This window comes from Lepidochelys kempii, chromosome 8 (assembly GCF_965140265.1).
Source record: "Lepidochelys kempii isolate rLepKem1 chromosome 8, rLepKem1.hap2, whole genome shotgun sequence".
Taxonomy (NCBI): domain Eukaryota; kingdom Metazoa; phylum Chordata; order Testudines; family Cheloniidae; genus Lepidochelys; species Lepidochelys kempii.
In genome coordinates this window covers 85,247,631-85,262,179 of record NC_133263.1, presented here as the reverse complement: position 1 = coordinate 85,262,179, position 14,549 = coordinate 85,247,631, and the positions used below count along the sequence as shown (strand labels likewise).

At 43.3% G+C, this 14,549-nt stretch overlaps 1 protein-coding gene across 1 annotated transcript in view; it reads left to right on the top strand.

Annotated features, from left to right (window-relative positions):
• Positions 1-14,549, top strand: part of TNNI3K (TNNI3 interacting kinase) — a 164,204-nt gene that overhangs the window by 46,959 nt on the left and 102,696 nt on the right. Inside the window, exons 8-13 of the mRNA XM_073357332.1 lie at positions 3,352-3,496; positions 3,583-3,687; positions 4,387-4,481; positions 5,452-5,601; positions 11,090-11,176; positions 13,365-13,421. Coding sequence (XP_073213433.1) covers positions 3,352-3,496; positions 3,583-3,687; positions 4,387-4,481; positions 5,452-5,601; positions 11,090-11,176; positions 13,365-13,421 — 639 coding nt within the window. The remainder of the gene's footprint in view (positions 1-3,351; positions 3,497-3,582; positions 3,688-4,386; positions 4,482-5,451; positions 5,602-11,089; positions 11,177-13,364; positions 13,422-14,549) is intronic.

The following is a 14,549-nucleotide window of genomic DNA, read 5'->3' as shown; positions in this document are numbered from 1 at the left end:
CTTTGCTGCAATGGGATTCCCTAACTATGGTGGGGCCATAGACGGAACCCATATCCCTATCTTGGCACCGGAGCACCAAGCCGGCAAGTACATAAACCGCAAGGGGTACTTTTCAATAGTGCTGCAAGCTCTGGTGGATCATAAGGGACGTTTCATCGACATCAATGTGGGATGGCCGGGAAAGGTACATGACGCTCGCATCTTCAGGAACTCTGGTCTGTTTCAAAAGCTGCAGGAAGGGACTTTATTCCCAGACCAGACAATAACTGTTGGGGACATTGAAATGCCTATATGTATCCTTGGGGACACAGCCTACCTCTTAATGCCATGGCTCACGAAGCCGAACACAGGCAGCCTGGACAGTAGTCAGGAGCTGTTCAACTACAGGCTGAGCAAGTGCAGAATGGTGGTAGAATGTGCATTTGGACGTTTAAAGGCGCGCTGGTGCAGTTTACTGACTCGCTTAGACCTCAGCGAAACCAATATTCCCACTGTTATTACTGCTTGCTGTGTGCTCCACAATATCTGTGAGAGTAAGGGGGAGACATTTATGGCGGGGTGGGAGGTTGAGGCAAATCGCCTGGCTGCTAGTTACGCGCAGCCAGACACCAGGGTGGTTAGAAGAGCACAGGAGGGCGCGGCAAGCATCAGAGAAGCTTTGAAAACCAGTTTCATGACTGGCCAGGCTACGGTGTGAAAGTTCTCTTTGTTTCTTCTTGATGAAACCCCTCGCCCCTTGGTTCACTCTACTTCCCTGTAAGCCAGCTACCCTCCCTTCCTCCCTTCAATCATTGCTTGCAGAGGCAATAAAATCATTGTTGCTTCACATTCATGCATTCTTTATTCATTCATCACACAAATAGGGGGATGACTACCAAGGTAGCCCAGGAGGGGTGGTGGAGGAGGGAAGGAAAATGCCACACAGCACTTTAAAAGTTTACAACTTTAAAATTTATTGAATGCCAGCCTTCTTTTTTTGGGGCAATCCTCTGTGGCACAGTAGCTGGTTGGCCGGTGGCCCCCCCCCACCGCGTTCTTGGGCATCTGGGTGTGGAGGCTATGGAACTTGGGGAGGAGGGCGGTTGGTTACACAGGGGCTGTAGTGGCAGTCTGTGCTCCAGCTGCCTTTGCTGCAGCTAAACCATACACTGGAGCATACTGGTTTGGTCCTCCAGCAGCCTCAGCATTGAATCCTGCCTCCTCTCATCACGCTGCCACCACATTTGAGCTTCAGCCCTGTTTTCAGCCCTCCACTTACTCTCTTCAGCCCGCCACTTACTCTCTTTAACCCGCCACCTCTCCTCCCGGTCATTTTGTGCTTTCCTGCACTCTGACATTATTTGCCTCTACGCATTCATCTGTGCTCTGTCAGTGTGGGAGGACAGCATGAGCTCAGAGAACATTTCATCACGAGTGCGTTTTTTTTTCTTTCTAATCTTCACTAGCCTCTGGGAAGGAGAAGATCCTGTGATCATTGAAACACATGCAGCTGGTGGAGAAAAAAAAGGGACAGCGGTATTTAAAAAGACACATTTTATAAAACAGTGGCTACACTCTTTCAGGGTAAACCTTGCTGTTAACATTACATACATAGCACATGTGCTTTCATTACAAGGTCACATTTTGCCTCCCCCCACCGCGTGGCTACCCTCTCAACCCTCCCCCTTCCCCATGGCTAACAGCAGGAAACATTTCTGTTCAGCCACAGGCAAACAGCCCAGCAGGAACGGGCTCCTCTGAGTGTCCCCTGAAGAAAAGCACCCTATTTCAACCAGGTGACCATGAATGATATCTCACTCTCCTGAGGATAACACAGAGAGATAAAGAACGGATGTTGTTTGAAAGCCAGCAAACATACACTGCAATGCTTTGTTGTACAATGATTCCCGAGTACGTGTTACTGGCCTGGAGTGGTAAAGTGTCCTACCATGGTGGGTGGAATAAGGCTGCCCTCCCCAGAAACCTTTTGCAAAGGCTTTGGGAGTACATCCAGGAGAGCCGCAAATGCCAGGGCAAAGTAATCCTTTCACATGCTTGCTTTTAAACCATGTATAGTATTGTAAAAGGTACACTCACCGGAGGTCCCTTCTCCGCCTGCCGGGTCCAGGAGGCAGCCTTGGGTGGGTTCGAATGGTACTGGCTCCAGGTCCAGGGTGAGAAACAGTTCCTGGCTGTCGGGAAAAGCGGTTTCTCGGCTTGCTTGCTGTGAGCTATCTACAACCTCATCGTCATCATCATCTTCTTCATCCCCAAAACCTGCTTCCATGTTGCCTCCATCTCCATTGAAGGAGTCAAACAACACGGCTGGGGTAGTGGTGGCTGAACCCCCTAAAATGGCATGCAGCTCATCATAGAAGCGGCATGTTTGGGGCTCTGAGCCGGAGCGGCCATTCGCCTCTCTGGTTTTCTGGTAGGCTTGCCTCAGCTCCTTAAGTTTCACGTGGCACTGGTTCGGGACCCTGTTATGGCCTCTGTCCTTCATGCCCTGGGAGATTTTGACAAAGGCTTTGGCATTTCGAAAACTGGAACGGAGTTCTGATAGCACAGATTCCTCTCCCCATACAGCGATCAGATCCCGTACCTCCCGTTCGGTCCATGCTGGAGCTCTTTTGCGATTCTGGGACTCCATCATGGTCACCTCTGCTGATGAGCTCTGCATGGTCACCTGCAGCTTGCCACACTGGCCAAACAGGAAATGAGATTCAAAAGTTCGCAATTCTTTTCCTGTCTACCTGGCCAGTGCATCTGAGTTGAGAGTGCTATCCAGAGCGGTCACAATGGAGCACTCTGGGATAGCTCCTGGAGGCCAATACCGTCGAATTGTGTCCACAGTACCCCAAATTCGACCTGGCAAGGCCGATTTAAGCACTAATCCACTTGTCAGGGGTGGAGTAAGGAAATCGATTTTAAGAGCCCTTTAAGTCGAAATAAAGGGCTTCATCCTGTGGACGGGTGCAGGTTTACATCCATTTAACGCTGTTAAATTCGACCTAAAGTCCTAGTGTAGACCAGGGCTAATTCATTAATACCTCCCTTTTTTCTTCACGTTATTGAAAACTTTATTGAAAGATTCAGTAATTCTGGTATTGCAATAACTAATTATGTCCTGAATAATTACAAAATAATGGCCTTGGTGATTTATTATGAACAGTATTGATTACATGGTCTGATCCTGCATCCAGTGAAGTCAATGGAAAAGTTCCCATTAACTTCAGTGGAGCGGGAGCAGGCCCATAAATATGTAATCAATTAACTGTTTTGGGGTTTCATAGTGTGCATGCGCAAACTCTCTCTCTCTCTGAAAAAGTGAGTATAAACAGTTCACTTTCCTCTTTCTGATTCAAATGACAGTGAATGCTCAGGACAATGAAGACCATGTTCCTCTACACTTCTGTTCTCGATTTGGACATCATGAAATAGTGAAGTTCCTACTCCAAAGCAATTTTGAAGTTCAGCCCCATGTGGCCAATATTTATGGAGACACACCTTTACACCTGTGAGTAATGCACAGAAGCATTGCTTTGCATTGCATTGGCGTAATTCATAGCATTATCAATAACGCTCTGCTAACTTTGTCTTCAGTGCTTGTTACAATGGAAAGTTTGAAGTTGTCAAGGAAATAATCCAGCTGTCAGGAACAGAAAGTCTGACTAAGGAAAATATATTCAGTGAAACAGCTTTTCACAGGTAGGACAATTTAAACACCATTGTCAATAGAATTCTGCTCACAGATTCATGCAAAATTGGCAGTAACAACCACTTCAACCTAAGCGGGAGCAGGACTGCAGGAAGGTGTGGATGCTAGACTCATGTCTGAGAGAGAGGCAAGGCTAGAGGTAGGTGCCACAAAGGAGACATTGGAGAAAGAGAAAAGAGGTAGAACCAGATGGTAATAGCAGGCGTGAGAGAGATGTTCAAAGTTTATCAACAGCTGTACAAAGCATTGCTTCTTTTCCTTTTTCTGACCAAAAGGAATCTAAGCTTGGACCACATTATACCCAGAATCCACCTGTCCTCCAGACTTTTCATCTAACAACAAGGTGGCACACCAAAATTTGTGTGAAATTTTGTTCTAAGTATTTTTGGCCACAATTTTATAAAAATGTAAACGGTTCTTTAAAAGCACTGGCAGACCAGACCCAATTAATTTTGCACAGCTGTGTCTGATATTGGCACCAGGATGTTCAGGGTACTTCCAATGTAACAGAATAGCACATGTTTGTTTTAGTAGATAAACCCTGCATTTGCACATTTAGATTCTCCATTCTCTCACACGGATTTTATGCCAGTGTAACTCCCTTGAAATCTTTAGGTAACCAAAGGTAATTTTGCTATTTCCGGGGACGGGGGACGGTTCTTTTGTATTTTGTTGTTTATTTTTTGCAGTGCTTGTACCTATGGCAAGAACATAGAACTTGTAAAATTTCTTCTTGACCAGAATGTTTTAAGCATCAATCATCAAGGAAGAGATGGGCATACAGGTACGCTCGCGAGGACTGTGATTTATTATTTGTATATACAGAGAACACCAAACTTTTTAACCGGTAAAATATACTAAGCGGAGGATGTTTCCAAGCCTGAAGTGGTTAGGCTGGAATTTCCAAAGTGGCCTGCCTGTGGGAATCAGGTCCTCAGTCTCCCACTGAATTTTAAAGAGATCTTCACACTCTTAGGCTCCTTTGGAAATTCCAGCCTTACAGACTAAGTACCCAATTCTTCAAGGGACTGAGCATTTTCAACTCCGACTGAAGCCAATAGGCATTGAGAGCATAGAGCACCTGACAGTATTGTGCCTTAAAGGCATGAGCAGGTACAGTACAGGGACCAAAAACAAAGCAGCATGTGGTCTTTATAGCTAGCACACTTCGTATAACAAGTGGTTTTTCAGAAAATTTTGGTGTGTGGGGGAGTAATACATTAATTGTGTAGCTGTTCCAATTAAGCATGGGGACATGGAAGAGGGTTCAAAGTGGGGAGTGGCCTAAGGAGATGAAAGCATCAGTCCTGAGAGAAAGTTGGGTGGATAAGGATTGGGGACAGAGATGGAGGTAGAGGGGCTGTGAAGTCCTTTGAAAGTGCGGAGGAGAACACCGAATAGATGGGGAACCAGTGCAGAGATACAAGAAGGGAGGAGACCTGCTCAAACTGGATGGGGGAAGCCCTTTCTCTTTCTGTTTGTTCTTACATCCTTATCAGGTTGCTAACCTATGTTTGTGGTAGTGAATTGCACATGGTAAAATAAGTACTGACTGACATTTACTATAGGGCATGCAATAGATTGGCTCTTGTAGAATAATATTCTCTGTTCTTACAGTGCCCAGTCTTTTGTCTGGTAATATATTCCTTTATCCAGGAAATCAATTCCAGTTTTATAGCTATTACTACAAGTCCAATTATGTTGTAACAATTGTGCTTACCACAGTTACTGTTCTTTCTTCTCCAATGTTCTAGGACTACACTGTGCTTGCTACCATGGTCACATTCGTCTAGTACAGTTTTTACTGGATAATGGAGCCGATATGAATCTGGTAGCCTGTGATCCCAGCAGGTCTAGTGGAGAAAAAGATGAGCAGACCTGTTTGATGTGGGCTTATGAAAAAGGTATTTCAGTTCTCCACTTTCTGCTGCAAATACGTAGGAACACCATGGGTAGAAGATAATAGTACAAAATAACCCTGCAGCATCTGTAAGTTGGGAGCTCCCACCATCTCACGCTGGCTCCTGGCATCAAGGATTATGAAAACCAAAGGTGGACTGTATCTTCTCAGATATTCTAGGTTTCAGAGTAACAGCCGTGTTAGTCTGTATTCGCAAAAAGAAAAGGAGGACTTGTGGCACCTTAGAGACTAACCAATTTATTAGAGCATAAGCTTTCGTGAGCTACAGCTCACTTCTTCAGATGCAGAAGTGAGCTGTAGCTCACGAAAGCTTATGCTCTAATAAATTGGTTAGTCTCTAAGGTGCCACAAGTCCTCCTTTTCAGATATTCTAGGCTGCTAAACATCACTTTGGTTCCACACAAACTCAGCTGCAAAAATGTGCTGCTAAAGTAAAAGAAATCCATTGTTCAGAAAGACAGTTCAGAAAATGCAATTTCTGAACTATTTTATATGGATGAGGGTTTGTTTTTTATGGCTAGAAGAGGCATTATAAGAAGCAGTGCATTAGAATATAGCAGTCCTTGATTTCCTGCAAAAATCCCTCAGAGCAGAGCATTTTTCAGTATTTCCTACTATACTTTTCTGTATGTGTCTCATAGAATTACTTCCCAACATGTCAGATTTGTGGTCTGCTTTTCTTTCATTTTCCTATTCAACCCCAAAGCTTTGTTTCTTGCTGAAAAATTTTCCACATGTGCACAACCATTGTTGGGCTGGGGAGGCTGCCGGTGTAAGAATGTGGGAGTCCCCTTCCCCCACCCCTGCATATAGCACCACTCCATAGCTCAGGACATAGAGGGCTAGTAGAGTAGTCTCTCTGTGGGTTTGGTGAGGAATCAGAATTCAAGTGGAAAAATTCCTCAGGGCTTGTCCACACATGGGAAAAGCCCACAGTAGTTAGTGCACACTAGCTACTCAGCCCTGATTCCCCAAGTGGACACTCGGACTGCTCACTAAGACTGCCAAAGTGCTGTGTACATGCTACATCAGTGCACGCCAGCTGGGGTGTAAATTCTAGTGTGTACCAGCATGTCACACACTAACCGTCTACGTGGCCCCTGCTAGGGTCCGCTAAAAGGTCCTTAGTGCACATTGATACAGTACTCTTTGAAATGGGACTACATCATGTGCACTAGGGAGGTTTTAGTGCATGTCAGCAGGGCCCACATGGACAGTTAGTGCATGACACACTAAAATTTACACCTTTGCTAGTGCTCAGTAATTCACAGTGTAGACAAGTTTTTAGTGCTCAGTAGTTTGCTGCACTTTGGAAGTAAATTAAGCTAATCTGCCCAAGGGCACATTCAGTGCACAGTAGGGCCTGGTCTACACTAGGGGGGATCGATCTAAGATACCCAACTTCAGCTACGAGAATAGTGTAGCTGAAGTTGACGTATCTTAGATCGACTCAGAAACACTTACTTCGCGTCCTCGCAGCACGGGATCGATGGCCGCCACTCCCCCATCGACCCTGCTTCCACCTCTTGCAGTGGTGGAGTTCCGGAGTCGACGGCAGAGCGATCTACACTAGACAAGCTAAATCGATCCCCGATAGATCGATCACCACCCGCCGATCCGGCAGGTAGTGTAGACGTGGCCTAAGAGTGTCCACATGGTGAGTTAGTGCGGAGTAGCTAGTGCTCTTTAAAGTCACACACTAGCTTACTGCATACTAACTTCCCAGTGTAGATAAGCCCTCATGTCCTCCCTCATGACCCCACACTTTTTCTGCCACCACTAAGTAATATGTGTAAACCCCCAGGCTGCAGGCCTTGGTGAAGGCCTACAAAGGTACTGGGGCTACCGAAGTGCAGCCTGGGAATAGGCAATGGCAGCTGGTCCTAACCTCTTGCCAATGATGAGTGACCATTACAGACTGCAATCTGCCCCAGTGAAAGGGGGCTAGATGATGATTGGCAGTAGCCACTGAGGCAAGGTGCGGTTAGCGGGTTGGGGGTTCCCCTGGGAGGGGAGACCCAGACTGTGGGGCACTGCGATGGGCAGAACCCCAGGGTAAGGGGGACCGGGGTCCAGGAGGGACACGGGGGCCCTAAGGCAGGCAAGACACCAGCCTGCAGAGGGCACTCCGGGCTGGAAGAGCCAAGACCCAAAACGACCAGCAGGAGGCGCCATGCCAGTGGGTCGTTGCTTCTCTACACCTTCCCAGAAGAAAAGGAGCTCTGAGCATCTAAACAAAATACAGTGCAATGGATATAGACTTGGCACAGGAAAAGTCTCATGAATGTATTAGAGTCCTACAAGAGCAGCTGTAGCTTTGGCCCTGAAATGCCAATGAATTCTAGAGGCACTGTGTATGCAAGTGCTTCTCCTATTCTGCTCCTAACATACATTTAATCTAGTCCAAATTCACCCACTTCCTTGCCTTTATGTTACATTATAGAGCATCAAATCATAAACCTCAGTCTAAACATTTTCTGAGTTTCATTGCTCGTAGGCTTGCTACCTGTATGATCCCACTCTTGTTCCTGGATTCTTCTACTGTAGAGAGATGCTCAAACACATTTATATTCCTTGGTTTGAACTAACAGTGGTGGCAGCCAGGTGAGTCAGCAGAACTTCTCTGGTCAGAGTCCTAGTGTTACCCAGGGTTTTCAGAACCCCCATCAGGGGCAACTTAACTATTTCACTACAGGACATGTAAGGAATAAATCAACAGGACCAGAGCACTTCCGTCTGATAAGATTCATGCAAGTAAGCACGGTCTATCTAAAACTGCAGTTTCTTAGATTTAAGCACACACAAATTAAGCAATCCCAGATATTTACCTAACATCTGGAATGGTACTGAGTAATTAACAGCAGGTTTGCAGTGGCCAGTTGCTCACCCATCGGGGAGAAAGGGTGTCAGGAACAGGGTGTCTCTCAAGATGTCTTCAGAGGACTCCTCCAAAATACAGTCTATTAGTGAATCTTTTATAACTAACTTCTACCAAACACATAGATCATAATGACCCCTACTGTATCATCACTTTTCCAACTTTCAATAAGCTTTTAATATCAGAGGTGTCTAGACTCAAGGTTGTCCAACCACCAAGGTTTTTCAGTCTTAGTTGTTCACGTATTTGTCCTCTCCTCCCATTCTGATTAGCAGAAACTGTAGCTAGTTTTGACCTTGCTTCTGAAAGCCTGTCTCCAAATTAACCCTTAACTATGTGGTGTTCTATTTCATTACTTCAGGGTGGCTGAATGCACACCATATGGTTGCAGTTAGCTTGATCACATTCTGGGGTACACCCACCCCTCAGATCCAGGGCAACACTAGCACCTGACCACAGGATGAGTCAGCAGGACTCTTACATATGATCCTTAGGAGTTTTTTATGAATATGTCAAGTATGTTTTACATGTGACACTAGTTGCAATTATCTCCTGGACTTACTATTGTGTCATTATAACCAAATTATTAAGGTGATGAGTGTTCAGTTAATCTTTGTGCAATGCAAAGTAAATAATAATCTGTTGTCATTTTCCTTAACCCCATTTTGATAACTGTATGACCCAGGTTTTGAATGAATACTTGCATGCAGGCAATCACTTACTGGAATTATAGGAAGTTCAGTTACAGTAGATATAAAGATACAATAGCTAAAGTTATAAGTAACACCATATCATCAATCAGTAGGTTGTAGGTTGTCTTGATTAATCAGTTGCCAATAGCTCTTCTTAAGATTTGCTCCAAGCAGAAATTTTTGCCTCCTCAACAACTATATTAAAATACCAGCCAGTTTTACACAAAAGTAGTGTTATGTTTGTTCCCAAATGAAATCCCCGGGATCATCTCAGGAGATGGAAAAATTTCATAGTGGACTCTGCTAGAGCTGCACTGAACTATCTTTGGGACTCTAGAACTCTACTGAGGAAGCCTTTCAGCACTTGTGAGCTTACTGGCATTTCCTTGGCAGGTTTGGGCTCATTATGAGCCAAAATGCTTGCACTCATTAGGCTGTTGATGAAGAATATCCCTAAGAAAATGCCAACAAATTGTGCCACTGAGTTGGCAGGGAATTAAAACATTTCCAAGCAAATAGAGCCAAGAGAGCTGTTCAAATGAAAGGTAGCATTTGGTATGTGAGCACTGCATCACAATCTCATTCTGAATGTATCTGTTTTTTTTCTGCTCTCCTCTTTGTGAGAGGCAAACAGAAAACCTGGAGCAAGAACCCATGATAAAATTGCTATTTTTCCCAATCATTTTCCATTGGACTGGGAAAAATGGAAATAATGGAGTGGGGATTCTGAGATTCCAAAATAGCATTAAAAACACGATGTTGAAAATGCATCCAATTAACCAAGAGCAAAGCCTCAAAAGAACAAGGAATTCCTCCTTTTAAAAGAGTATTCAAAAACCTGAGATAGGTGAAGAGGAGAGAACGGGAGGGAGAGCTCAAACTACAGTTCTGAGTGTGCAGAATGGAACCCCAAACATCACTTTGAAGTGCTGAGGAGTTTTTTAAATCACCAAAGCATGTGAGAGACTCGGAATATAATATAGTGACTAATCTGTGCATGTACCATTCCCCTCTGCTTCGTTGCTGAAACAGAGTGACAAATATTCACCAGAAAAAATGGAGAATATTTTTGTCTACTGAGACTTTAGTAGCTGAAATATTTTCAGTCTTAGTTCTTTCCCCATTGACTTTAATTAAGATTTTTCTCAGCTTTTACTTTGGGGTTTTATACTGCCATCTATCACTGTAGTATTTGTGGATATGTCTACACTGCAAAAAGAAAGAAAGAAACAAAACCACGACAGTAAATCTCATAGCCTGGGTCAACTGACTTGGGCCCACAGGGCTCAAGCTACGGGGCTAAAAATAGCAGTATAGATGTGCAGTCTTGGGCTAGAACCCAGGCTGTGAGACTCTCCTCCCATCTCTGGGTTTCAGAGCATGGGCTCCAGCTTTAGTCCAATATGACTTTTGTCCCCTGAAATATGGAATGGAAGCAGTTACTCAGTATTGAAAACTCTCATGACTTCGTAGCAAATCTCATAGTTCATGGTGTGTTTCTTGAAGTCCCAACTCTTAGAGTCGTCTGATTATGTGAAAATCTGAACATCTACACTGCTATTTTTAGCCCCAGAGTGTGACCCCCGGGAGCCTGTCAGTTGACCTAGGCTCTGAGACTTGCAGCCATGGTTTGTTTTTTGTTTGTTTATTTTAGTGTAGTCATACCCAGCATGCCATTCCAACCTGAGGTGAAAATTACGTTTGTTTCTTTTCAGCCAGATTTTCCCCATGTTCACCTAGCTCAAAATCATATCACATTTCTGATCACAGTCACTGAATACCTTCTTTATATGTTTTCATAAACAGCACTGTTCATTTTAAAACTCTCCTAATTTCATATAAAGAAATAATAAGTAATGAATATTGACATTAATATACAAATCCATCATTCCTCCTTTTAGGACACGATGCCATTGTTACCCTTCTGAAACATTATAAAAGACCCCAGGATGACTCACCCTGTAATGAATACTCCCAACCTGGAGGAGGTACAGTTTGATAAGCTGGTCACTTTATAGTCTGAAGGGCCTTTGAAAGCCCATTGAAATCTCTGATAATTTTTCCCCTGCCATCAGTGAGCTTTGGATCGGGCCCTATCTGGTACAGTAAGTTTATATTTGAAGATAATTTAATGGCATGAGTGTCCCTGTTTTTCAGGAACTGTGGGTCTCTGATTTGTGTCCAAACTTCTCCTTTATCCTAGAACGGTGTTGTCACTTTGATACTGGTTAGAGATTAAAAACTGAGCTTTGAAATAAAAATCATTCCTTAATAATCATTATGCATACCTTTCTACATATTTAAGACCTTGTTTAGGTATTCTCTTTGTTTTGTCGTCCTTTGATGTCTGTTTGATTATTGGTATGCAGTAAGTTTCTGTATTCAACCCAATCCTTCATATTTTTGAATGTCTTAAACCACCTAAGTGCCCCGTATCAAGGATTAATTACTCTTTTTGTTACAAAAATATCCCTCTCTATTGCTGACTAAATGACAAGTGGCAAGAAGTAAATTTGCTAATCTCAGCTGTGGAATGGGCTCACAAAAGTTTTCTATTTTGTTAAGAAAAGTATCCACAGAGACAATGAGACATGAAGCATCCTTGCTTAGATTCTGTGGATTTACAGTTCACCTACGGCACGAATTTGCTCCCAGTGACTGAATAGAAAAATTTCCAGTGATATTCATAGGACTAATATTGGGCCCTGAAAACCCAGATCGCCTAAGTGCAGTATGCTTCTGTTCGGGTACACTGCATTTCCGAAGCATGTGTATCTCTGGAGAGCTGAGTTTGCACAAATCGTTGAATTTCAACTCCAGCAAGCTACTAACACATGCTAGGGTGACCAGACAGCAAGTGTGAAAAATCAGGACAGGGGGTGGGGGGTAATAAGTGCCTATATAAGACAAAGCCCCAAATATAGGTACTGTCCCTATAAAATCGGGACATCTGGTCACCCTAACACATGCAGACACAGAAATTAAATCTGCTTGGAACAGCTAAATCCCAGATTTTTTCACCAGTTCACTCTTTTGATGCTTACATGTATACTGGATGGTGTGGGTCACGTTTTTAAAAGTTGAGCATCCGCAATCAAGGCCAAATCTTAAAAAAGAGCTCAGCTCTGATTTAGACATAGAATCATAGAATCATAGAATATCAGGGTTGGAAGGGACCCCAGAAGGTCATCTAGTCCAACCCCCTGCTCGAAGCAGGACCAATTCCCAGTTAAATCATCCCAGCCAGGGCTTTGTCAAGCCTGACCTTAAAAACCTCTAAGGAAGGAGATTCTACCACCTCCCTAGGTAACGCATTCCAGTGTTTCACCACCCTCTTAGTGAAAAAGTTTTTCCTAATATCCAATCTAAACCTCCCCCACTGCAACTTGAGACCATTACTCCTCGTTCTGTCATCTGCTACCATTGAGAACAGTCTAGAGCCATCCTCTTTGGAATCCCCTTTCAGGTAGTTGAAAGCAGCTATCAAATCCCCCCTCATTCTTCTCTTCTGCAGGCTAAACAATCCCAGCTCCCTCAGCCTCTCCTCATAACTCATGTGTTCCAGTCCCCTAATCATTTTTGTTGCCCTTCGCTGGACTCTCCAATTTATCCACATCCTTCTTGAAGTGTGGGGCCCAAAACTGGACACAGTACTCCAGATGAGGCCTCACCAATGTCGAATAGAGGGGAACGATTACGTCCCTCGATCTGCTCGCTATGCCCCTACTTATACAAGTGGCCAGATTTTCAGTGCAGATCTTTTGGGAATCTGGCCAATAAGTGTCACAAGAGTGATCTTTTGGGTGGTGAGTGTTTTGGAAATCTTGTCTCCAGTGGTTGATGCTGAGCCTTGCAAATATGACCCACAGCTCTTTAGAAAATTCAGTCCATATATATGACTGTATTAGGCCCGACCTTCTGGGAGTGTAAATCACTGTCGCTCTAATGGACACCAATGGAACTAGGCCAATACACCTGCTGAGGATCTGGCCTAGCATGTACAGCATGTGTGTTTAAAAATACAAGCTCACAGTCCCATCAGGTTTTTTAAAGTGATATTTTTGCCCACATTTTCTCTACTTTTTAAGTAAAAATTGCCTCACTTCTTTTATCAGCAAAGGCATATATACTGTCCTCAGAAAAGTCCATAAACTTCATTCTCTTCTTTGGTTTCAGATGGTTCTTACGTCTCTGTTCCATCCCCTCTAGGGAAGATTAAAAGCATGACAAAAGGTATTTTAATGGCGGAGGGGGACTTAGTTTTATATTCTGTTGCTAAAGGTGTTAATCATCCGGAATATACTGCGCATGATCAATTTTACCTGCTTTTTTAAAATTTAGAACTGTAAAGAAAATGTAACTAAACAGGAGCTGTCTTCCTATGGGAGCATTTTGGAAAGCAATTTACTTACCTTGCGTTATTGACTTTAGTGGAAACAGAGGTGCTCAGTTTCTGGTAGAAAGAAAGCCATACTATTTAGGTCTTAATTTATTTTCTTTGTATGCACTGTTGTTGTAGCTGTGTTGGTCCCAGAATATTAAAGAGGCAAGATGGGTGAGGTAATATCTTTGATTGGACCAACTTCTGTTGGTGAGAGAGAGACATTTTTGAGCTTACACAGAGCCGAAGAAGTTGGTCCAATAAAAAATATTACCTCACCCACCATGTCTCTTTATTTTCTTTAAACTTTTAAATTTCCAGAGAAATTGACTTTTTGTTTAAGATTCAAACCAAAATCTCTTGTTCTGAGAAAAAATATGTGACAGTGAATTGATACTAAAGATATAAACATGAATATATGAATGCAGAGTTAACAAACGTTAGACTGAAATCTGCTGTGAAATGTTTGGGGATACTTCTGTAAGAAAGATGCTATCCAAAAATAAATCGTGTTGTATTGAAGCAGACATGGGCAAAAAATTCAGCTGCATATTTATATTGAAAGGTATTTCATTTTTTGAGATCCTTTTGATTTTCCATTTCAAATGTTAGCTCTGGGTGTACTCAAGTGCTTATATTCTTTACATGTAATCACCATGCATATTAAAATGTTCCATTTAGAAATATTCTTATAAGCACATTGTGGTAGACCACATGGATCAACAATTTAGGGATGTTTGGTGTGTGAATTCAATTGCACATCAGAGTTCAGATTCCAAGTGCCATTGAACAGTAGATCAGACCACAAATAAGAACCACAGCATTGGTAGCGAGTACTGGATACACTGAATAGGGAACTAATTCCTTATATAAAGGATTTTATGCAACAATCACATGATCCAGACAGAATATGCTTATGGGACTGTGTTCATAAGTGATAAGACTTTAGAGCCAAGAAACCCTGAGGCAGCTGTAATGTT